This window comes from Boleophthalmus pectinirostris, unplaced genomic scaffold, assembly GCF_026225935.1.
Source record: "Boleophthalmus pectinirostris isolate CB_2022bp ecotype Guang Dong unplaced genomic scaffold, ASM2622593v1 HiC_scaffold_2, whole genome shotgun sequence".
In the NCBI taxonomy this organism is placed as follows: Eukaryota; Metazoa; Chordata; class Actinopteri; order Gobiiformes; family Gobiidae; genus Boleophthalmus; species Boleophthalmus pectinirostris.
The window spans coordinates 44,526,014-44,550,532 of NW_026571152.1; the positions used below are offsets into that span (position 1 = coordinate 44,526,014).

General features: G+C 42.3%; 1 protein-coding gene across 1 annotated transcript in view; it reads right to left on the reverse strand.

The window, feature by feature from the left end:
- The window catches only part of dennd4a (DENN/MADD domain containing 4A), a 74,443-nt gene that overhangs the window by 23,273 nt on the left and 26,651 nt on the right, over positions 1-24,519 (reverse strand). Inside the window, 9 exon segments of the mRNA XM_055155719.1 lie at positions 576-704; positions 1,815-2,021; positions 3,768-3,900; positions 4,444-4,558; positions 6,931-6,949; positions 13,052-13,197; positions 17,067-17,285; positions 21,586-21,686; positions 23,272-23,447. Coding sequence (XP_055011694.1) covers positions 576-704; positions 1,815-2,021; positions 3,768-3,900; positions 4,444-4,558; positions 6,931-6,949; positions 13,052-13,197; positions 17,067-17,285; positions 21,586-21,686; positions 23,272-23,447 — 1,245 coding nt within the window.

A 24,519-nucleotide genomic window follows, 5' to 3' on the forward strand; every position in this document is an offset into this window, starting at 1 on the left:
GTAAACTTCTGTAAACTCCTGTAAACTCCTGTAAACTTCTGTGAACTTCTGTAAACTTCTGTGAACTTCTGTAAACTCCTGTAAACTTCTGTAAACTCCTGTAAACTCCTGTAAACTTCTGTAAACTCCTGTAAACTTCTGTAAACCCCCGTAAACTAACTTCTGTAAACTCCCGTAAACTCCTGTAAACTTCTGTAAACTCCTGTAAACTCCCGTAAACTTCTGTAAACTCCCGTAAACTTCTGTAAACTCCTGTAAACTCCTGTAAACTTCTGTAAACTCCTGTAAACTTCTGTAAACTCCCGTAAACTCCTGTAAACTTCTGTAAACTCCCGTAAACTTCAGTAAACTCCCATAAACTTCTGTAAACTCCCGTAAACTTCTGTAAACTCCCGTAAACTTCTGTAAACTCCCGTAAACTCCTGTAAACTCCCGTAAACTCCTGTAAACTTCTGTAAACTCCTGTAAACTTCTGTAAACTCCCGTAAACTTCTGTAAAGCCCCGTAAACTTCTGTAAACTCCCGTAAACTCCCGTAAACTCCCGTAGAGCGCCCCCTGTCCGTCGCGGCCTCACCTTGTTGTAGTACCCGTAGGTGATGGCGTTGGGCTGGAGTCCCGCCTTCTTCATGTCGAACAAAACTCGCACGGCCAGAACGGGCTGACTGTACTGACCACAGAGCTGCAGCAGCACCCGGTAACACACCTGGACACACACACACAGGTCAGACACACGTACACACACAGGTCAGACACACACACCTGGACACACACACACACACACACACACACAGGTCAGACACACACACACACACACACACACACAGGTCAGACACACACACCTGGACACACACACACACACACACACACACACACAGGTCAGACACACACACCTACACACACACACACACAGGTCAGACACACACACAGGGTCAGACACACACCTGGACACACACACACACACACACACACACACACACAGGTCAGACACACACAGAGGGTCAGACACACATACACACACACACTGGACACACACACACACACACACACACACAGAGGGTCAGACACACACCTGACACACACACACACACACACACACAGAGGGTCAGACACACATACACACACAGGTACACACAGTACACACACACACACACACCTGGACACACACACACACACACACACAGGTCAGACACACACACACACACACACACACAGGTCAGACACACACACCTGGACACACACACACACACACACACACACACACACACACACAGGTCAGACACACACACACACACACACACAGAGGGTCAGACACACATACACACCTGGACACACACACACACACACACACACAGGTCAGACACACACACCTGGACACACACACACAGGTCAGACACACACACCTGGACACACACACACACACACACACACACACACAGGTCAGACACACACACCTGTACACACACACACACAGAGGGTCAGACACACACCTGACACACACACACACACACAGGGTCAGACACACACACACTCAGACACACACACACACACACACACACACACAGGTCAGACACACACACCTGTCAGACACACACACACACACACACACAGGTCAGACACACACACACACACACTGGACACACACACACACACACACACAGGTCAGACACACACACACACACACACACACACAGAGTAGGTCAGACACACACACACCTGAACACACACTCACAGGTCAGACACACACACACAGAGGGTCAGACACACACAGACCTGCACACACACAGACAGAGTTGGTGTGTCAGGTCCCTCTCACCTCGTCCGGGGCCTGCAGGTTCCTCTCCTGCATCTTCTGCAGGAGCTCGTAGGCCGTGTGCAGAGCTCGGACCCTGGAGACGCTGCTGCTGATGAAGCCGGGCAGACACATGTACCACAGGCCGTAACAGTGACGCAGGAGACACTTGGACCACATCTGGGGCATGGACGAGTGAGCTTTGGCCATCCTCTGAGCCAGCTTCATCTCCTGACGGCAGAGGATCAACGGGGGACAGAATGAAGGTGCAGTCAGCAATAGTTTGAACAAAAAAAACTAAAAATCTGCTCTAAAGTGTGTCTAAAGTTTCAGAGTTTCAGCGAAAACGTGGAGCCGTCTGATCGTGTGACACAGACCTCCGCTGTGATGCTTCTGTTTAGCTCCATGTGACTGAAAGTGCAGTTTTTGTTTGTCTCTCTTCTCTTTTGTATGTTTATGTTTGTTTTGTGATTCTCACGTGTTTCTTATCGTGTAAATGACTCTGAATGACTCTGTGTACAAATACAAACACAAACTGCCCTTGGACATTTGGGCTGTGAAATTAAACAACGTAATTTAGATCCTGTCACTTCTAATTCTCGGCCTGTCTGACTAAATTCTTAAACTCTGTAATCTTGAAACTGTCTGAAACTCTGAACTCTGAAACTCTGTCTAAAATCTGTCAAAACTCTGAAAACTCTGTCTGCAAAACTCTGTCTGAAACTGTCAAAAAACTCTCTGTCAAACAAAACTCTGTCAAAAATCTGCTGAAACTCTGTCAAAACTCTTCAAAACTTGAAACTCTGAAACTCTGTCAAAACTCTGTCTGAAACTCTGAACTCTGTCAAAACTCTTGAAACTCTGCAAAACTCTTTCAAACTCTTAAAACTGAAAACTCTGATAAAACTCTGTCAAAACTCTGATAAAACTCTGTCAAAACTCTGCCAAAACTCTTTCGAAACTCTGATAAAACTCTGTCAAAACTCTTTTGAAACTCTGATAAAACTCTGTCAAAACTCTTTTGAAACTCTGATATAACTGTAACGACAATTTTAGTCCTAACCTTTTGTCGTCTCTGGGTGCAGGGGATCCAGGCCTAACGCGCTCCCCGATTGGCAGATTGGATCGTAAAGCAGAAAGGAGTAGGAAGTAGAATGGATAAAAGATGTTCGATAATATTACAGAGTTGAGTAGTGAAAACTAGACCACCGGCCGTAAAGAGAGCGGTAAAAACCGTGTGACCTCCTGTCACCCATACACCCAGTGCACTGGCACCTGTGCATTTATATAGGGCTTGACTCCACCCTGCCCCCTTGTGGCCGAGCCGAATATAGGTCACCCTGTGCCCAGACAAACAGTGACCCAAACTAACCCCAGCCTAAATGAAAGAAAAATGGCTCCTACAATAACTCTGTCAAAACTCTGGCAAAAACCTTTTGAAACTCTGTCAAAACTCTTTCAAAACTCTGATAAAACTCTGTCAAAAGTCTTTAAAAACTCTGTTATAACCCTGCCAAAACTCTTTCGAAACTGTTAAAACTTTGCCAAAACTCTGTTAAAACTCTGTCAAAACTCCATGTGAAGCGTCAGTCTTGTATTATTTTGCCAGCTCAGATTTCAGTCTTTTTGTCAATTCTTCTGGAGGTGTTAAAATGTGTGCACTGTGTCACCATGGTAACTGCAGACCATTCCGCCCATAGACACACAAGTAGAAAACCCCAATGTGATGTCACTGCAGAGTATCAGTACATTATGAGCCCATTACTGACTTAATTTTATTTATTTATGTATTTATTTTTATCATTTTCAGCTTTATGCATTATAACTCTTTTTATTTGTTGTTTTTATTTATGATTTTCTGTCTTTTTTTGTATTTCTTGTATTTTTTTGTCTGTGCATCACTTTGGACACTGTCATGTGGATAAAATGTGCTGTAGAAATAACGTGGACTGGATTGACTGAGTTTTGGCGTCTGACCTGCTTGGATCGTCTGAAAATGGCGGTGGGACTGGCCGGGCTGACGTGCCGAGCGCCGGATCCGCCCGGAGGAGGAGCGGCGCCCTCTAGAGGCTGCAGCAGGTCCACCTCCAGCACCGGGAACCCAGAGTAACTGCAGAACCGAGAGGAACAGGAACATTACACAACTGAAGAACCCGTCACACAGAAGAAAGAGTTTCTGTACGTGTTTAGTTCCTCCTTGTACACAGATGTTTTTTGGAGAGATTCTTTTTAACTTGAAATTATTTAAGTGGTCGTTTGTGGGTCAAACCTCAAAAATGTGCACAGAAAATCAGACAAAAACAAGACACTGGGTCAGTTTAGAAAAGTGAAAAGGTCTTTATTCCATCTCCATTACTAAGGATAAAAACAGACGCACAACATGAATATTCTGTATTTGGTCCCGGTCAAGCAGAAGTAAACAGCAAAGTCAAAAATTCAAGTTAATTCATCTGATATAAAAGTGTATTGAAGGGGGCGCTCTCTTGTGGTGAGGTGAGTACCTGTACTGCAGGGGGTGCTCTTGTGGTGAGGTGAGTACCTGTACTGCAGGGGGTGCTCTTGTGGTGAGGTGAGTACCTGTACTGTAGGGGGTGCTCTTGTGGTGAGGTGAGTACCTGTACTGCAGGGGGTGCTCTTGTGGTGAGGTGAGTACCTGTACTGTAGGGGGTGCTCTTGTCCCTCGGGGAGGGGGGGCAGCTCGGGGGGGTTGATGTAGACGGTGTGTTCGCTGTAGTGAGACTCGTCCAGGTCGATGAGACGTGTGTCCTCTGGAACGTGAAGAACAACAACAACAACATGAAGATCAACAACATGAAGAACAACAACAACATCAACAACAACATAACAACAACAACATGAAGAACAACAACAAAGAACAACAACAACAACAACAACAACAACATGAAGAACAACAACAACAACATGAAGAACAACAACAACAACATCAACAACAACATGAAGAACAACAACAACAACAACAACAACAACATGAAGAACAACAACAACAACATGAAGAACAACAACAACAACATGAAGAACATGAAGAACATGAACATGAAGAACATCATGAACATGAACATGAAGAACATCATCATGAACATGAAGAACATCATGAAGAACATCATCATGAACACCTGAGGCCTCGTTTCCTCCGGCGCCAAGACAAACGTCAAACTCAATTTATCAACTTCAATTTCTCTTTAGTCTCAGATTTTCCCTGAACGACAGAGATTCTTCACACAGCGACACGAAGTCTCACAGACAAAGAAACACAAACGTTCAGTTATGTCATAAAAGTGACGGCGGCTTTAGGAGCGTGGAGCTTTGATCCGGTCCTGGTCCGGTCCTGGTCACCTGACGGTGTACGCGGGCGCACCTCTGGACCCGTCCCGACCCTCAGAACCGTAACAAAGCCGCAGTAAACGGGCCAGAACCTGATGAGGTCTTTTATGATCGAGCACTGGAGATATTCTTCACAAACCTCGTACATGAGATGTTCTGTGGGACACGTGCACCAAACACACTCATGCTGCTCAGGATTTCATTTAGTCGCCTTGTTTCACCTTTAGGAGTTTCTTAGATTTAATTTTAATATTTTATTTATTTAATTTGTATTATTATAGAATTGTTACATTATAATATTTATTTTGTTTTACCAAAAAAATAAAAAATAAAAAATCTTATTGTTTGAGCAGGACTTGAGTTAAGTATTTGAAATAAAACCAAGATTAAAAGTTTTTCTTTTTTTTTTTTTCTTCTTTTCCTGTAATTCAATCCTTGAATGTCAAAAAATCTAAAGTCCAGGTCAAAACTAAACTTTAACATCAACTTTAGTAAGAAATTCTCATGAAATTTAAAGTACAGGCCTGACAGGACAAACTGTCAGTCTGATGTTCAGAGACACATGTTCATCTCATGAAAAGAAAAGTCAAAAAATACTGTTTCAGTGTTTCTCAAACTGTGGTGCACGCCCTCTGGTGGAAGAACAAAGGTTTTATCCACATTTGTGTCGTTCAGATTTATAACAGCTGAGAGACCTGGTTTAGACCTGGTTTAGTCCTGTTTTAGACCTATTTTAAACCTGGTTTAGTCCTGATTTAGACCTGATTTAGACCTGGTTTAGACCTGTTTTAGACCTGGTTTAATCTTGTTTTAGTCCTGTTTTAAACCTGGTTTAGTCCTGATTTAGTCCTGGTTTTAGACCTGGTTTAGTTTTCCTAGTTTTAGACCTGTTTTAGACCTGGTTTAGTCCTGGTTTTAGACCTGGTTTACCTGTTTAGACCTGGTTTAGACCTAGTTTTAGACCTGGTTTAGTTTAGACCTTAGTGTTTTAGACCTGGTTTAGACCTGTTTTAGACCTGGTTTAGTCCTGTTTTTGACCTGGTTTAGACCTGTTTTAGACCTGTTTTAGTTTAGACCTGTTTTAGACCTGGTTTTTGGTTTAGACCTGTTTTAGACCTGTTTTAGAGTTTCCTGGTTTACCTGTTTTAGACCTGGTTTTAGACCTGGTTTAGTAGACCTGGTTTAGACCTGGTTTAGACCTGGTTTAGTCCTGTTTTAGACCTGTTTTAGACCTGTTTTAGACCTGTTTTAGACCTGGTTTAGACCTGTTTTAGACCTGTTTTAGACCTGGTTTAGTCCTGTTTTAGACCTGGTTTTAGAGTTTAGACCTGTTTAGTCCTGTTTTTAGACCTGGTTTAGACCTGTTTTAGACCTGGTTTAGACCTGTTTTAGACCTGGTTTAGACCTGGTTTAGTCCTGTTTTAGACCTGTTTTTAGACCTGGTTTTAGACCTGGTTTAGACCTGGTTTAGTCCTGTTTTAGACCTGGTTTAGGTTTTAGACCTGTTTAGACCTGGTTTAGACCTGTTTAGACCTTTAGAGTCCTGTTTAGACCTGTTTTAGACCTGGTTTTAGACCTGGTTTTAGACCTGTTTTAGACCTGGTTTAGTCCTGTTTCAGACCTGGTTTAGACCTGTTTTTTAGACCTGTTTTAGTTTTCCTGTTTTAGACCTGGTTTAGTCCGGTTTAGACCTGTTTTAGACCTGGTTTAGTCCTGTTTTAGACCTGTTTTAGACCTGGTTTAGTTTTCCTGTTTTAGACCTGGTTTAGTTTTAGACCTGTTTTAGACCTGTTTAGACCTGGTTTACCTGTTTAGACCTGTTTTAGACCTGGTTTAGACCTGGTTTAGTCCTGTTTAGTTTTAGACCTGTTTAGACCTGGTTTAGTCCTGTTTTAGACCTGTTTTAGACCTGGTTTAGTCCTGTTTTAGACCTGTTTTAGACCTGTTTTTAGACCTGGTTTAGTGTTTAGACCTGTTTTAGACCTGGTTTAGTCCTGTTTTAGACCTGTTTCAGACCTGGTTTAGACCTGTTTCAGACCTGGTTCAGGACCAGTGGGATTCAGAGTTTTTCTTGGTGGTGAGATGTTCGAGAGCTGCAGCTGTAAAAACCACAGCAGAAAATGCAAAAACAACGTCTCTGTAACATTTCAATCTAAAAGTCCAAAGAAAAATATGGTTTAATGAATAAAAACAGCGTCAAAATTAAAACGCGACAAAAACCGAATCAAGAGGAAGAGCCGCGCCTTTAATTAAAAGTGTATTAGTGAAATCTGGGCTGGACTCTGGGCTCATCTCTGGGCTCGGGGTTTTCGTTGGCGCTCGAGTCGCGTCAGAGTCAGAGTTCTTCTTGGTCTTTGTTTTCTCACGTGCGGAGGCTCCGGTGACGCTTTGAGGACCTGTAGTTCCTCTTTTCTTCAAACCCACATCACAGTCTGAGAGTGTGGACACAGCCGGACGTCAAACACACTTCCTGTTGCTCAAGACTCGAGGAAACGGAGCTGGATGTTTTCTCTTTAGAAATGTTGAAACATGTGATTTTGTTCTTGAGTCAAAGAACAACAAATCCTGTGTGTAAAGGTCCTCAAAAGTCCCAAGACGTCGAATCATTTCATTTGGTGGTGAATCTGTGTGTCGTTTGTTTTTCAATATAAAACCAAAAATAAGAAAACGAAAAAACAACAGTTTTCTTCATTATTTGTCTCCAAAACCAAAATGAAAAAACTGAAAATGATTCGGTTTTTCAGTTTTCGATTTTGTGTTTAAATAAAAAAATTGGAAAAAAAACGGAGAACGACCGTTTCCCGTTTACGTGACTTAAACTGTGATGTCGGACTGAACCAGGACTGATCCAGGTTCAGGACCAGACCAGAACCAGACCAGGACTGAGACCGAGATCGAGACCAGACCGAGACCAGACCGGGACCAGACTGGGACCAGACTGGGACCAAACCAGGACTGAGGCCGAGACCAGACCGGGACCAGACCGGGAACAAACCGAGACCAGACTGGGTCTGAAACCAGGACCAGACTGGGACCAGACCGGGACTGAGGCCGAGACCAGACCGAGACCAGACTGGGACCAGACCGGGACCAGACCGTTGGCTCAGAGCCCACAGCAGGGCCGGAGCTCGAAACTGAAGCTCGGACCCTGCGGAGGCTCAGAGTCAAAGCTCGGAGTCCTGTCTGGTCCTGGACCTGGATCAGTCCTGGTTCAGTCCGACATCGCAGTTTCAGTCACGTAAACGGGAAACGGTCGTTATCTGTTTTTTTTCCATTCTTCATTTAAACACAAAATCAAAAACTGAAAAAACAAATCATTTTCTGTTTTTTCATTTTGGTTTGGAGACAAATAATGAAGAAAACTGTTGTTTTTTCATTTTCTTATTTTTGGTTTTATATTGAAAAACGAATGAACGAACGAAACTTGGATTGTGGTGCAGTATCGATATCGTGAGCTGCTGTTTCGATTTATCAAGAGTTTATTTATTTATTGCTCGTGCTTTTATTTTGTTTGCATCGACTTAAACAGAACAACTACAACAAAAAATCTGAAACTGAACATAAATCCATAAATATTTCTCTGATTATTTGTCTCGTTTTTTTGCTGCATGAACAAAAGAAACAGGAAGAAGTTAAATCTTATAAACCTGCTCCTTTTTTTAATATATTTGACCACATTCTTTTATAACAGAGGGATCATTTTCGAGGGAGAAAACTACATTTGTCATATTCATGGTTTTGATTAAAATGGGTGTGTTTCCTTTTCACTTGGGTGAATGTGGAGCTGGTGTAAAGTGGATGAATCAGCAGAGAGCAGAGCCAGAGCTTCATGTGCCCCTCAGCACAGATCCGTGTCCAGTGTCGGGAGTAACAGATTACAAGTACCAGAGTTACGTAATGAGTTACGAGTACAAATTACAAGTAACTGTATTCAGTTACAGTTACTGTTTCAGTGAGTGGGAATTCGATTACAGTTACTTTCCTGAAATAAATGGATTACACAGCAAGATTTTCCTGTTTTCACATTTTGGGCTATTCCTTTTTTTTTTTTTTTTGGTAATTCCACTTATTGCCGGAAACTAAACCAGGACTAAACCCAGGTCCAAACCAGTTCTAAACCTGGTCTAAACCAGGACTAAACCAAGACTAAAACCAGGTCTAAACAGGACTAAACCAGGTCTAAAACAGGACTAAACCAGGACTAAACCAGGATCTAAACCAGGACTAAACCAGGAACTAAACCAGGACTAAACCAGGTCTAAAACAGGATTTAACCAGGACTAAACCAGGACTAAACCAGACTAAAACCAGGTCTAAAACAGGACTCAAACCAGGACTAAACCAGGTCTAAAACAAGATTTAAACAGGACTAAACCAGGACCTAAACCAGGTCTAAACCAGGTCTTAAAACAGGATTTAACAGGACTAAACCAGGACTAAACCAAGACTAAAACCAGGTCTAAAACAGGACTCAACCAGGACTAAACCAGGTCTAAAACAAGATTTAACCAGGACTAAACCAGGACTAAACCAGGTCTAAACCAGGTCTAAAACAGGATTTAACAGGATTAAACCAGGACTAAACCAAGACTAAAACCAGGTCTAAACAGGACTAAACCAGGTCTAAAAACAGGACTAAACCAGGACTAAACCAGGTCTAAACCAGGTCTAAAACAGGATTTAACAGGACTAAACCAGGACTAAAACCAAGACTAAAACCAGGTCTAAAATAGGACTCAAAACCAGGACTAAAACCAGGTCTAAAAACAAGATTTAAACAGGACTAAACCAGGACTAAACAGGACTAAACCAGGTCTAAAACAGGATTTAACAGGACTAAACCAGGACTAAACCATGCTGCGCAGACCATGTCTCCTCCTCTTTTATCAATAATATTTTTAATTTGGTTCAGTAAAGTCTGGACTTTTTATTTTCTTTTATCAGACAAAACTTCTTATGTGAAGATTTCCTCGTCTTTGCTTCTCTCCAGCAAATCAAGTAATCCAAAGTAATCAGATTACGTTACTCACTTTAAGTAATTTAATGGATTATGTTACAAACTACATTTTGGGGTGTGTAATCTGTAATCTGTAGGGGATTACATTTTAAAAGTAAACTTCCCAACACTGTCCGTGTCTGCGCCTCGGTGCTTTTATGGTTATAGATTTTTACGTTACTCAGTTTGTGTTTGTGTTTGTCTTACCTTTCCTCCACTGCTGAACAACTACGATCCAAGAGCAGAAAGACAAAACAGAAGAGAAAAGGACAGATCAACAAGACAGAGTGAAGGAAAACTCAAAGCAAGTGATCTGGAAAAGAATATACAGGACACTGCAGAAAAACCTGGACAAAACACTTACAAAAAACACTTAAATGTATCAGAAAATGACTTGAAACTAGAGAAATGATGTGTCCAAGCAGCAAGATCATTTTACTGGACAAGTTCTCTTAAGTTTTCTGTTTTCATGGGCTGGAAATAAGTTCATGATGATAATTTTGAGATAAACAGACTCGAGTATCGGGCAAATCTGTGTCACTGAGGCTTCGTTTATCTGATGACGTCTGAACAGAAAAAACGCAAAAGTGCCGTCGCGTCTTCACTTTTTATTCTGCGTTTAGTCGAGTGTTTTTGGGAGGAAATCTGTGTGCAGACGATGTGCGGATGGTAAAGGCTAAACTGAGGGTCGGGCGGATGACGTGATGAAAAATAATTTAATTTTAATTAAATTTGGGCGGGTGACGGTTTAACTACTCAAATAAAAAAACTCTGAACTCAGAGGAGACTGAGCGGACGGCGGGTGGGTGCAGTTTTGAAAATTGGTCAAAAAACTGCAGGTGCAAACGGACGAGTGGATGATGAGTTTTGGGTTGCGGTTGCGGATGAAAAAAACAGCCCATCACCACGCGGTGAAAAAGTGTGTGGAATTCGATTGTGCGTGTTTCCCAGGCGGCTCGGTGGTGATGTGATAAACAATCACACGACACATGTCTAGAACCTTCCTTCTCCTCAGCTGCGCCGTTTGTTTGTGACGTAAACTCGTACACGACCTGAGCACATGTGACCAGAGTTTTGTGTCTTGGGCAGTGTAGACGGAAACTCTACAGTGGAGATTATTCAACTTTTACACTCTGGAGGTGGGTTCAGATTTTTGTGTTTTTAAGCCTCAAAAACAACGACACCGTCTGAATGAAAGACACTTCCCCTCAAATATTTTTACCCACAAGAGACTCTGAGTCTAAAAACAAGTGAAGTGTTTCAGGGAAAACTCTGGTAAGTGGATTGTAGTTTCTTTTAAACATTTATCGCCTAAATTTAAGATTTTCTGACTGAAGAAATAAATGTGACACTTTTTAAGACGATACGACCAAATCAGAACGAGTAAGAAGATCATAAATCTGAAAACAAGATGAACCTGATTTAAAATCTTGGTCAGATCAGAGACATTTGCAGTGTGATATTATTAATGGTGCTGGAATTCAACCATGGGTGAAGTGTGTTGCCTAAAGACACAACAACAGTATTGACCAGAGCCACTGCAGCACCGGGTCGTCCCATCCAAGTCCTGACCAGACTCTGCCCTGTTGGTGCTGGTGCAAACCACAGACCTGTGGAGTCAGGACTCTGGGCCTGAGACTGGACTCTTCCTCTGGACTCTTGGTCTGGATCAGGGGTGGGCAAACTACGGCCCGGGGGCCATATGCAGCCCTTTTATCTTTTCAATCTAACCTGCTGAACTTGAATAATAATAATAATAATAATAATAATAATAATAATAATAATAATAATAATGATCATAATTTTCAGTGTGTTTTAAAAATCATTTCAATAAATAGTAAAAACCGTGGGACTTGAAACACACAGATTTAATTGTGATGTTTTGTAATGATTTTCAGTTTTGGGATATTTCAGTAACATGGGACACGTTTTCTATTTCTCATGTTATTTTTTCCTCTTATGAGGTCGATTAACCAAAAAACTCCGTCCATCTGCTCCTGGTCCGGCCTTTCTGTCATATCTTCAAACCTTTGTGGCCCACGAGTCAAAAAGTTTGCCCACTCCTGGTCTAGATTCTTGTTCTAGATTCTTGGTCTGGATACTTAGTCTGGATTTATGGTCTTGATTCTTGGCCCTGGATCCCTGTTCTGGACTCTTAGTCTAGATTCTTGGTCTAGATTCTTGGTCTGGATTTTTGGTCTTTATTCTTGGCTCTGGATTCTTGTGCTGGACACTTAATCTACATTCTTGACTCTGGATCTTGGTCTGGTTTCTTGCTCTGGATTCTTGTTCTAGATTCTTGGTCTGGTTTCTTGGTCTAGATTTTTGGTCTGGATTCTTGGTCTAGATTTTTGGTCTGGATTCTTGGTCTGGATTCTTGGTCTGGTTTCTTGGTCTGGATTCTTGGTCTGGATTCTTGGTCTGGTTTCTTGGTCTAGATTTTTGGTCTGGATTCTTGTCACGTGAAACCAACAAATACATTTTTTTTCAGTTCACTTTACATTGACTCGTCTGTTTTGTCTCCAAAGTCCTAAAGCAAAGAGCGACGACGAATCCACAATCTGTTTATATGAACGGACGTGTCTGACCCTTCAGCCGCCGCGCTCCAAACAGGAAGTGTTCATGGGCGTGTTTGGGCTCCATGGACTCTGGCTCCAGTTCAGTTTGTGTGTAAAAGTGTGGCTCCTCAAATGCTCCTGACCCTCAGATACTGAACCTCCTCTACGTGACCCTGCGGTTTCATCTTCCTGTTATAAACACACCTTGGGACTTTTCACGGTTCAGAAAACGGGATATTTAGTTTAAATTTGTTAATCGCTACGGCAACACTCCTAATTATTCACCGTGGACTGAGAAGAGGCTGACTTCTCCCTGTGACCCCAAACAGAAGCAGATCTAAACCTGCGCGAGTTCTGATCCTGACCTTGTCCACGCACTCGTCGAAGAAGGCGAGGCTGGCGTCTTTGTCGCTGACGAAGGAGCACTCCTCGATGAACCTGCTGAACATCTGTGTCTTCATCATCAACGAGTAGAACCTCTGATGGGAGCGATCGCGGCTCTTCAAGAAACCTGCAGGAAAACAAACAGAAGAGTTTTTTTAATGTCAGAGTCTGAGACCGAGACCGAGATGAACGACTCCAGCTCCAGGACGTCCAGGAGCAGAGTTTTGGAGCTTCAGACTGAATATGACACCATTTCATGACATCACAAGGTGGAGCAGAGCGTTTGGAGTTTTACAGATGTAGACAGACTCATAAAGAGTTACTCGAACATGTGAATGAAACAAACACGACTCCAGGATTAAATCTCACATTGTAACACATTTTGCGTGATATTAAACCTTTAAAAACTGGTCTCCTGGGATTTTCCTGCTTTTGTGGTGTTTTAACTCTTCCAGACCCACAGTATCGTACACGACACCTGGGAATCTGTTTTATAAAACCACACAGAACTTTACAACCATTAAAGAAAGAAACTTTTTTCCCCTCGAAAAGCTGAGTCGTGTCTTTCCAATCAGATCTCCGTCATTTTCCTCCGTCTGTGTCTGTGTGATGATGTAGAGAAAACAAGTGTCCAGTAGGAACTTTGTTTTGGTCCAAACTCAGTCACTCCGTCCATTTTGATTGGTCCAAACCTTGCCAAAGAGTGTAGTGAGTCAAAACAGTCGATGCTCTGAGCGTCTGTGTTCAGAACAAGTGAAAAAGTCGCTTTAAGTGCAGAGATTTGTCAAATAAATGGACAAATGACACATCGGCTACGTTCAGTCTGCAGGTTTAACGCTCAATTCTGATTTTTTTGGTGAAATCCGATGTTTTTTCGAGGTCGTTCACATTTCCAGTTAAATGTGACTTGTATGTGACTCCAGTGTGAACATTAAACGGTCCAAAAGTGTCCCACATGTGACACTGGAGACACGACGACGTCAACCGCAGCGAGCGTCTCTGTGTTTACACAAGTTGAACAAACATGGACGCAGCATCGAGCACCTGGAGATTTTAAAGTTCCTCTCGTACCGGAGCCACAACATGAACAACTGACTTGTTTTAAGGAGGAGATTGAGAAGGAGAAGGAGCAGGTTTTTGGTGGTGGTGTTTGTGGTGAGTGGAGATGTGCTTCACTTCAGTCACATGGATCATGAACAGTTTTCTCTACTTCAGTGCAGAATAGTGACGTTTGTGTCTTGTTGATGACGTGTAGGTGGATGAATGTGACCTGACTGTTCACACTCAAGTCACATGTTAAAGATCAGATATGGATCAGTTTCAGGAGCACAGATCCAAGTGTCCTGGGTCACATTTGAAAAAATCGGATCTGTGTGGTTCAGACTCACATTAAAAGATCAGATACAAGAACATAGAGACAAAAAAACAGATTTGTGTCACTTCAGGTGCAGTGTGAACGCAGCCATCTTGGTCTGTGGAATTGTGCATCCCTTTTATTTTTATGTTCATGTTTATTTGAGTCCAAACGTCCAAATCCAAATGTAATAAACTCATGGAAATACAGAAGTGAAGTGTCTCTGTGACCTGGACCTGACTCCAGCTGCTTCCACGACCTGCACCAGTCAAGTCATTAGGACACTGCACTTTTTTTTGTTTTGTTTTGAGACAATTTGAGATTTTTAGTTTATTTACAGACTTGATATTTTACACTTTTGTAGCTAAGGCTCGAAATTATGAATTTTTTATATCCAAAAAGTTGTTTCTACATGTTTGTGTGACAGAGTGAATTTTCCTTTTTGTATTTCTGGTTCTTTTCTGACACGACTCCAGCAGCAGATTGTGAAATAACAGATTGTTCTAACACTTCATTAGGAGGGAAAAGGTTTAAACGCAAAATTAAGAAAAAAAAAATCCAGGTGAAGACAAATGTAGTAAAACTGCCCTCAGGTCTTGAAGGTTTAGAGTCGTTTCCGTGTGAGTTTCTGTGAGTGTTTCTCTGCGCTGTTGCACGGAGGCTTTTGTTGTGACGGGTTTGACGGCTCCGTGACTCAGCTCCTTTGTCGCTCGGAGCTCGACGTTCGCAGGAAGAAGCCGAGCGCTGGATGAAAGCACCTGTTACATAAGAGCAGAGACGAGGCAGATGCCCTCACACGGCGCCGTTAATCCTCCTCCTCCTCCCGCTGCCGTCGGTCGTTTCTGTCCTAATGTCTCCGTGATCATGACTCAGACGGAGAATCAATCTGATACTAAAAATAACAAATCACACTGATGATTCACAAAGACAAACCGACCGAAAGATCTGATCTAAACCTCCTACATCAAACAAACTGACTCCTGTGAGATTTAAACCTTCAACACCTGAGGCAATTTTACTACATTTGTCTTCACCTGGATTTTTTTCCTTAATTTTGTGGTTAAAACTTCCCCTTTATAGTGTTATACATCCTTTTTATCAGTACAACCTGTTATTTCACAATCTGCTGCTGTAGTTGTGTCATATACAAATAAAAAAAACAAAAAAAAAACACTCTTTCATACAAAACACACACAAACATGTATAAACAACTTTTTGGACATAAAAAATGTTTAATTTAGGTCCTTAGCTACAAAAGTGCGAAATATAAAGTCTGTAAATAAACTAAAAATCTCCTTATTTTTTTATTAGGTTCTTTTTTTCAGACCACGAGTTTGTTTTCACACCCGACAACGTCTTCCTCAGCAAACAAACTCTTGGTGTGGAAAAATAATTAATAACACAAAATATCAGAAGAACAAATGAACCTGGCACAATTCCACAGACCAACATGTGTCATTTGTCCATGTATTTGTGAAATTTCTGCAGTTCGAGTGACTTTTTCACTTGTTCTGACCACAGACGCTCAGAGCATCGACTGTTTTGACTCACTACACTCTTTGGTAAAGTTTGGACCAATCAAAATGGACGGAGCGACTGAGTTTGGACCAAAACAAAGCTCCTATTGGACACTCGTTTTCTCTACAACATCACAGAGAGACGGAGGAGAATGACAGAAATCTGCTCGGAAAGACGCGACTCTCATCTTTTCTTTTTAATGTTCTAATGTTCCTGGTCACACACAGAGCTGAGGTTGTGTTTTGTTTCATTCACATGTTTGAGTTCATCTTTGGTGGTGTTTTCAAGTGCTCGATCATTTTAGAAGTAAATCAAACCTTATATTTGAAGGATTTCTGTCTGAGCAGCAGCGGTGAGTTGTTCTTCCTGATAAAAAAAAACCCGGCAGCGGCGGACTGATATATGAGAAAATAGTCCCTCAACATGCGACGATTCATGTGACACAAGGTCAGTTTTACTTGTAAAATGATTCTCTGGACACAGACGTTCACAGGGACAGTCTGGTGTAATAACAGATTTGTTTCAGGTGTTTTGTGAAGTGGGTGAGTCTGTTTTTAGTGGCAGGATAAACTATGACCATTGACATGCACCAGTCTAACACCAGTGACCTCTGCAAATACAGCGACTGGATGGACAGTGTTGGGAGTAACAGATTACATGTACCAGAGTTACGTAATCAGAGTACAAATTATGTGTATTATAATCCAATTACCACTCACTGAAACAGTAACTGTAACTGAATACAGTTACTCATAATTTGTACTCTGATTACTTAACGCCGGTACATGTAATCTGTTACTCCCTGACACTGCGAATCAAAAGTTCACTGTATCGAGACATGTATCGTATCGGTAACTTCTTAATGATACCAGCCCGAGTCGCTGTAACGCTCCAACAATCCTTCAATCGTTGCGGCTTCGTAGTTTACCAAAGTCGTACTAAAACATTTTGACAGTTTTTTTGAGCGCCGTGTTCCACAGAAAATCAGTTCGAGGTCGGTAAAAACAACCAGGATTAATACTTAAACCAAACTGCAGATTTTTAAGAAAATTAAAGGGTTTCAAGTGCGTCTCATGGTCTGAAAACTACAGCAGATGATAGAAAAGCTGATGAGCGAGTGTTACCCTGCAGGTCGAAGAGCGAGCTGGCGTCGGTGGTCTTCTCGGACGGGGCCTGGGTGATGGGCAGCAGGTACGAGCGGTATCCTCTCAGGATGGACGCCATGAACCGGAGGAAGGCCTCTTGGATCTCCAGCTCCAGCGTCTGGAGGCTCTTCCCGCCCTCCAGCTCGCTGTCCGTCATGGAGGGCTCCGTCTGCAGGTCGTCGCGGTTCAGCTGAGCCCCTGAGCAACGACAAGACAGAGTTACAACGTCTCAGAACATCTCAGAACATCTCAGAACATCTCAGAACATCTTAAGATCTCAGAACATCTCAGAACATCTCAAAACATCTTAAGATCTCAGAACATCTCAAAACATCTTAAGATCTCAGAACATCTCAGAACATCTCAAAAACATCTTAAGATCTCAGAACATCTCAGAACATCTTAAAACATCTCAGAACATCTCAAAACATCTCAGAACATCTCAAAACATCTTAAGATCTGAGAACATCTCAAAACATCTTAAGATCTCAGAACATCTCAGAACATCTCAAAACATCTCAAAACATCTTAACATCTCAGAACATCTCAAACATCTCAGTCTCAAAACATCTTAAGATCTGAGAACATCAAAACATCATCTCAGAACATCTCAAAACATCTTAAGATTCAGAACATCTCAGAACATCTTAAGATCTGAGAACATCTAAAAAATCTTAAGATCTCAGAACATCTCAAACATCTCAAAAACATCTCAAACATCTTAAGATCTCAGAACATCTCAAAACATCTCAGAACATCTTAAAATCTCAGAACATCTCAAAACATCTCAGAACATCTCAGAACTATCCAGAACTATCCAACTTTTCATGGTCTATTCACATAAGACCAGCTGATTCTCTTCTTGTTTTTTCTTTCACTTTTAACTCGTTTCGAGTCTTTTCCTGATCAATAATTGTTGTATATGTGTTTTTTCGTTGTATTACACTTATGTTTTTATCTTTATGTGCAGCACTTTGGTCGACTTTGTTATTTTTTTAGTGTTTTATAAATAAACTGGATTTGGATTTGATCTGGAAGGTCCTAGATGAAACAAAACTGACTCCTGTGAGCTTTAAGTGATGTTCTCACACTGTGTCCTCCTCAGAAACAAACCTGCAGTTTTGTGTTTTGTGTTTGAGAAAGAACTCGTGTTAAATGTGCAGGTTTGTGTGTTAAACGTGAATAAAATAAAAACACAGCTCCAGGTCTGAGAGACGAGGACATTAGAACCAGTGTCGGACAAGTGACTTTAAAACTGTCCTGTTTATTTATGACTTGTTCCTGTTATTTTAAAATAATATTAACTGTGTTTAAAATATAAAATATGACACGAATATTACAGAACTTTAATTTACTCTCAATAAAAGAACTGAGAAGATGCTGAACTTTGACACCGTATATGGACTGAACCAGAACTAAACCAGGACTAAACCAGGACTAAAACCAGGAACTGAACCAGGACTAAACCAGGACAACAACCAGGACTGAACCAGGACTAAACCAGGACTAAACAGGACTTACACCAGGTCTAAACCAGGACTAAACCAGGACTAAACCAGGACTAAAACCAGGACTAAACCAGGACTAAACCAGGACTGAACCAGGACTAAACCAGGACTAAACCAGGACTAAACCAGGACTAAACCAGGACTGAAACCAGGACTAAACCAGGACTAAACACAGGACTAAACCAGGACTACACCAGGTCTAAACCAGGACTAAAACAGGACTAAAACAGGACTAAACCATTGTAACGCACTTTACTGACGTTTGTACCAAGTAAATATATATATATATTTTTTCCTGTGACGCCACATTTGCCTTACAGCAAAAAAACAACACGGCACAGTAAATCGTTACTTTTATAACACGTTACTCCCAACACTTCTTAGAACATAATAATTATAAGGTAACACTTTATAATAACTACACCTTACTTAGCCTTAATAAAGCATGAACAAAGACTCAATTAATAATGAACAAAGCTTTAATTTAGCAATGATTCACGCTTAGTAAATGCTTAATAAAGAGTAATTCATCTTCACTTTAGAAAAGCTCTCAGAAAGACTTAACTAACAGATAACAGCTGCCTGAATGATCATTGCTTTGCATTATTAGTAAATCATTCTCTCATAGTTTACTAATGATTAATAAATGCTCAGATGGTTAGTTCATGAGTAATTAAGTATGAAATAATTATGAGTAACTATTTACAGCACAGGTAAATTAAGTGCAAGTGCTAATTAAGGCAGTAATTAAGTAGTTACTAAGTGTGAATCATTATTAATTAAGTCTTTGTTCATTATTAATTAAGTCTTTATTCATGCTTTATTAAGGCTAAATAAGGTGTAGTTATTATAAAGTGTTACCAAATAATAACAACAACCTCGTCCCTTTAACAGCTCAGAGTTCGTCGTCTCGTTCACGTTCACACAGACGTCAAGAAAACCTCCTCTGAATCAGCAGTTTCCTCACATTTCCCGTTTCTCCGCTGCACGTTTCCTCGGCGCGTCTCTGTTTTCTCGTGCACCAGATGAACTGTGGCCGCTGGGTGTTGGGTTTGGGGCTTAAATTGAATCCATGTGTTCGAAAACCACATTCAGTTTTTTTTCTGTAGCAGCAAAAAACGCGCATCTGGCGAGTCCCCCCGGCTCCTGCTCGAGTTACACAGTTTTGTACAAGTGCAGTGTGAGAAACGAAACGCCCGGACGGACTTCGGAGATCGGATTTAGAAACATTTTTTGAGTTAAATCTTTAATAAATCAGAATTGGAATCAGATATATTTAAAAAAAAAATTGTAAGTTTCATCAAAATCTTGTTAAAGCTGCATTGTGTAACTTTTCAAATGCTTTTCTCCATGGAAATGTTATTGATTATTGCTCTATCTCCATGGAGACCAAACCAGACTGAGTTCCAGGTCAGATCTGTGGAGAGGCGACCCCGCTCACAGTCACAAAGTCTGTTTTTTGAGTTTTTTTTAGCTCTAAAACCACCTGTAATTGAATGAATGTTAAGTATGTTTAAAGTCACACTGCGGAACATTCCAGGCAAAGCAGAGAAATGAGCAGGTGACCAGAAAGTGACACAGTGCAGCTTTAAGTACAAGATCTAAATGTCCGGCTGTGAGGTGATTGAATGAAATATTCAGTCGTGTTTCGGTGCAGAGAGACGCCGAACTGAAGCAAAAACTAAAAACTGAAAAATAAACGCAGCGTCTCCCCTTAAAAATGTTCAGTTTAATCCAACTCAGCACTGAAACACCAGACGTTCACACTCTTAACGCCCTCCTCCCGTCAGGCTCTGAGTGACAGGTGGGTTTGACCAATCACAGTGAATCTGGATCTGGAGGTTTGACTTTAGCACGTTCGCTTCCTCAGCTTCCAAACACATGATATAAAAGTCTCCGTTCAGTCTGCAGGTTTAACGCTCAATTCCGTTTTTTTTGTAAAATCCGATGTTTTTTCGAGGTCGTTCACATTTCCAGTTAAATGTGACTTGTATGTGACTCCAGTGTGAACATTAAACGGTCCAAAAGTGTCCCACATGTGACACTGGAGACACGACGACGTCAACCGCAGCGAGCGTCTCTGTGTTTACACAAGTTGAACAAACATGGACGCAGCATCGAGCACCTGGAGATTTTAAAGTTCCTCTCGTACCGGAGCCACCAACATGAACAACATTTTTGTTTATCCTTGTTTTAAGGTTAGATTTAGTTTAGTCCCAGTTTTAGGTTAGAAGTTTAGTCCCAGTTTTTGGTGGTGTTTTGTGGTGAGTGGAGATGTGCTTCACTTCAGTCACATGGATCATGAACAGTTTTCTCTACTTCAGTGCAGAATAGTGACGTTTGTGTCTTGTTGATGACGTGTAGGTGGATGAATGTGACCTGACTGTTCACACTCAAGTCACATGTTAAAGATCAGATATGGATCAGTTTCAGGAGCACAGATCCAAGTGTCCTGGTCACATGTGAAAACATCAGATCTGTGTGGTTCAGACGTCATTAAAAGATCAGATACAGGAACATAGAGACAAAAAATCAGATTTGGGAAACTTCAGGTGCAGTGTGAACGCAGCCAAAGTGAAAGTTTGAGACGTGGGCAGGAGACGGTGAAGATGTGAGTGGGTGAAGATGTGAGTGGGTGAAGATGTGAGTGGGTGAAGATGTGAGTGGGTGAAGATGTGAGAGGGTGAAGATGTGAGTGGGTGAAGATGTGAGAGTGGGTGAAGATGTGAGAGGGTGAAGATGTGAGAGGGTGAAGATGTGAGAGGGTGAAGATGTGAGTGGGTGAAGATGTGAGAGGGTGAAGATGTGAGTGGGTGAAGATGTGAGTGGGTGAAGATGTGAGAGGGTGAAGATGTGAGTGGGTGAAGATGTGAGTGGGTGAAGATGTGAGTGGGTGAAGATGTGAGTGGGTGAAGATGTGAGTGGGTGAAGATGTGAGTGGGTGAAGATGTGAGTGGGTGAAGATGTGAGATGTTGATGAGGAGCCTCACCCTGCAGGAGCTGCTGGTGCACTTTGTTCAGGCTGCTCAGGAGGTGTTTGCAGGCTCTCCGCGGCAGCAGCTTCCACGTCACCGCCTTTTTATCGTCTTTTCTGAAACACAACACGCAAACGAAAGTCAAAACTAAACATTCGCTGTGTTGCTTTTACACTGGAAATCTGACAAATGTCCTTCTTTTTCTCCATGGCTTAGAGACGGTGGGATTTTTACAACTTGAAAAAATTAAATATACACGAAGGAGATGTACAGAGAGATGATTGCAGGTGTGGCAATGCTTTATTTCTTATTTTTCTAATTTACAAGTTTATAGAACATGAACGTACCAGCACCTCCCTGTTGTAGTTATTATAATTATAACCTGCTGTTTCTGTAATTTGGAATATTTAATATTTAATTGATGGAGCTTTGTGTTTGTGGTTTAACGACGAGATGAGACGAGTCGGGACGAGGATGTTCTTTATGAAAAAGAAAAAAAACATCCTGTTATTATTCTCTGTACATGTTTATTGTTGATGCTTGTGTTTTATGCAGGTTTATTACAGAGTGTGTGTGCAACAAGAGGGAAAAAAAAGTATATTTCATTGTGTATTTTCTGTTAATGTTCCTAATAAAAATATAAAAAAAAAAAAACCCTAAATTAAACATTTGGAAAAGACGTAACAATAAAGGAGAAATGCCCCGACACCTGCCCTGCTCCTGCCCTGTCACCTGCCCCGACACTAGGGGTGAGCAAAAATATTGAAATATCAATGTATCGTATCGTTTTATGTGATGATACAGTATTGATATCATAGGCTGCTGTATCGATATATCACCAAGAGTATTTTTTGGTTTATTTAACTAAATTATTTTGTTACAGAGCTACAGTTTTGTTGCTTGTTTAGTGAAAGAAAACTTGTTTAATGCGACACATTTGACATTTTCACTGTTTTGAGGATTAAAATGTTTGTGTTTCATATGAACTTTAACATTATTTTTAGTGAACCGTATCAAATCGATTTGAAATATATCGTATCGAATCAAAACTGCACTGTATCGTGACATGTATCGTATCGTGGCCTATGTATCGAGGTTTGTATCGTATCGGCAGCTTCTTAACGATACCCAGCCCTACCCGACACCTGCCCCGACACCTGCCCCGACACCTGCCCCGACACCTGCCCCGACACCTGCCCCGACACCTGCCCCGACACCTGCCCCGACACCTGCCCGACACCCTGCCCCACACCTGCCCTGACACCTGCTCCTGCCCTGACACCTGACACCTGACACCTGCCCTGCTCCTGCCCCGACACCTGCCCTGACACCTGCTCCTGCCCCTGACACCTGCTCCTGCTCCTGCCCTGCTCCTGCCCTGCTCCTGACCACAGTGAGGGGGAGTTGAGTGTAACAGACTGGAGGTGGATGTGGGGCAGTGGTGAAGCACTGGGAGCTCTGAAAAACTGTTACATAAGACTCAGAGACTCAGAGACTCAGAGACTCAGAGACTCAGAGACTCAGAGACGCCCTTTTTCTTTTTGTTTAGACCCAGAGTGAGGTGTGTAAAAGCGGCAGAGCTCCGGGCTCAGGGCAGAGGTGAAGAACACTCTGTACTTTAGATTAGACTTTAAGATGAACTTTAATATTTCCATGTCTATACATCATAGAAAGAGTGAGATGAAAATGTGAAGGTCTCACTGTGAGATGGTGTTGGTGTCCAGGTCCACGCAGCTGATGTCGGCCGGGGGCACGTACAGGTCGAAGTATCGAGAGTCCACGCCCACGATGAACGGGCACGGGGCGCTCAGGACGCCCGCCAACGCCAGCGGGCACAGGGGGATGTACGGGCACGGCCAGTGGAACGGAAAGATCAACTACAACAGCACAAAGCACAAGAGAAATGTGTGAGCGGAGTGCAAAAGAGTGTGAGCGGAGTGCACAAGAGTGTGAGCGGAGTGCACAAGAGTGTGAGCGAAGTGAGAGCAAGTGAGGTGTGAGCGGAGTGAGTGTGAGCGAGTGAGTGAAGTGCACAAGAGTGTGAGCGAAGTGAGCGGAGTGAGTGTGAGCGAAGTGCACAAGAGTGTGAGCGTGAGTGAGCGGAGTGCACAAGAGTGTGAGCGAAGTGAGTGTGAGCGAAGTGAGTGTGAGCGAAGTGCACAAGAGTGTGAGCGGAGTGAGTGTGAGCGAAGTGAGAGTGTGAGCGGAGTGAGTGTGAGCGAAGTGCACAAGAGTGTGAGCGAGTGAGTGTGAGCGAAGTGAGTGTGAGCGAAGTGCACAAGAGTGTGAGCGGAGTGTGAGTGTGAGCAGATGTGAGCGAAGTGCACAAGAGTGTGAGCGAAGTGAGTGTGAGCGAAGTGAGTGTGAGCGAAGTGCACAAGAGTGTGAGGGAGTGAGTGTGAGCGAAGTGAGTGTGAGCGAAGTGCACAAGAGTGTGAGCGGAGTGAGTGTGAGCGAAGTGAGTGTGAGTGAGTGCACAAGTGTGAGTGTGAAGTGCACAAGAGTGTGAGCGGAGTGAGTGTGAGCGGAGTGAGTGTGAGCGAAGTGCACAAGAGTGTGAGCGGAGTGAGTGTGAGCGAAGTGCACAAGAGTGTGAGCGGAGTGAGTGTGAGCGAGTGAGTGTGAGCGAAGTGCACAAGAGTGTGAGCGGAGTGAGTGTGAGCGAAGTGCACAAGAGTGTGAGCGAAGTGAGTGTGAGCGCAAAGTGAGTGTGAGCGGAAGTGAGTGTGAGTTGAGTGCACAATACTGAAATATGGAAGTATCGTGCACTCTGGTGATGTCATGTTCGGCTGTTTCGATATTTCGAGGATATTTTTATTTCTTTTAGTAAATGATTCAGTGACAGAGCCACAGTTTGGAAAAAGGAAAAGTGTCTGTGCAGCACATTTTATATTTTCATCGTTTTAAACTCGTGTCTTTCAGATCAGGTTTGTGCAGGTGCTGCTTTAA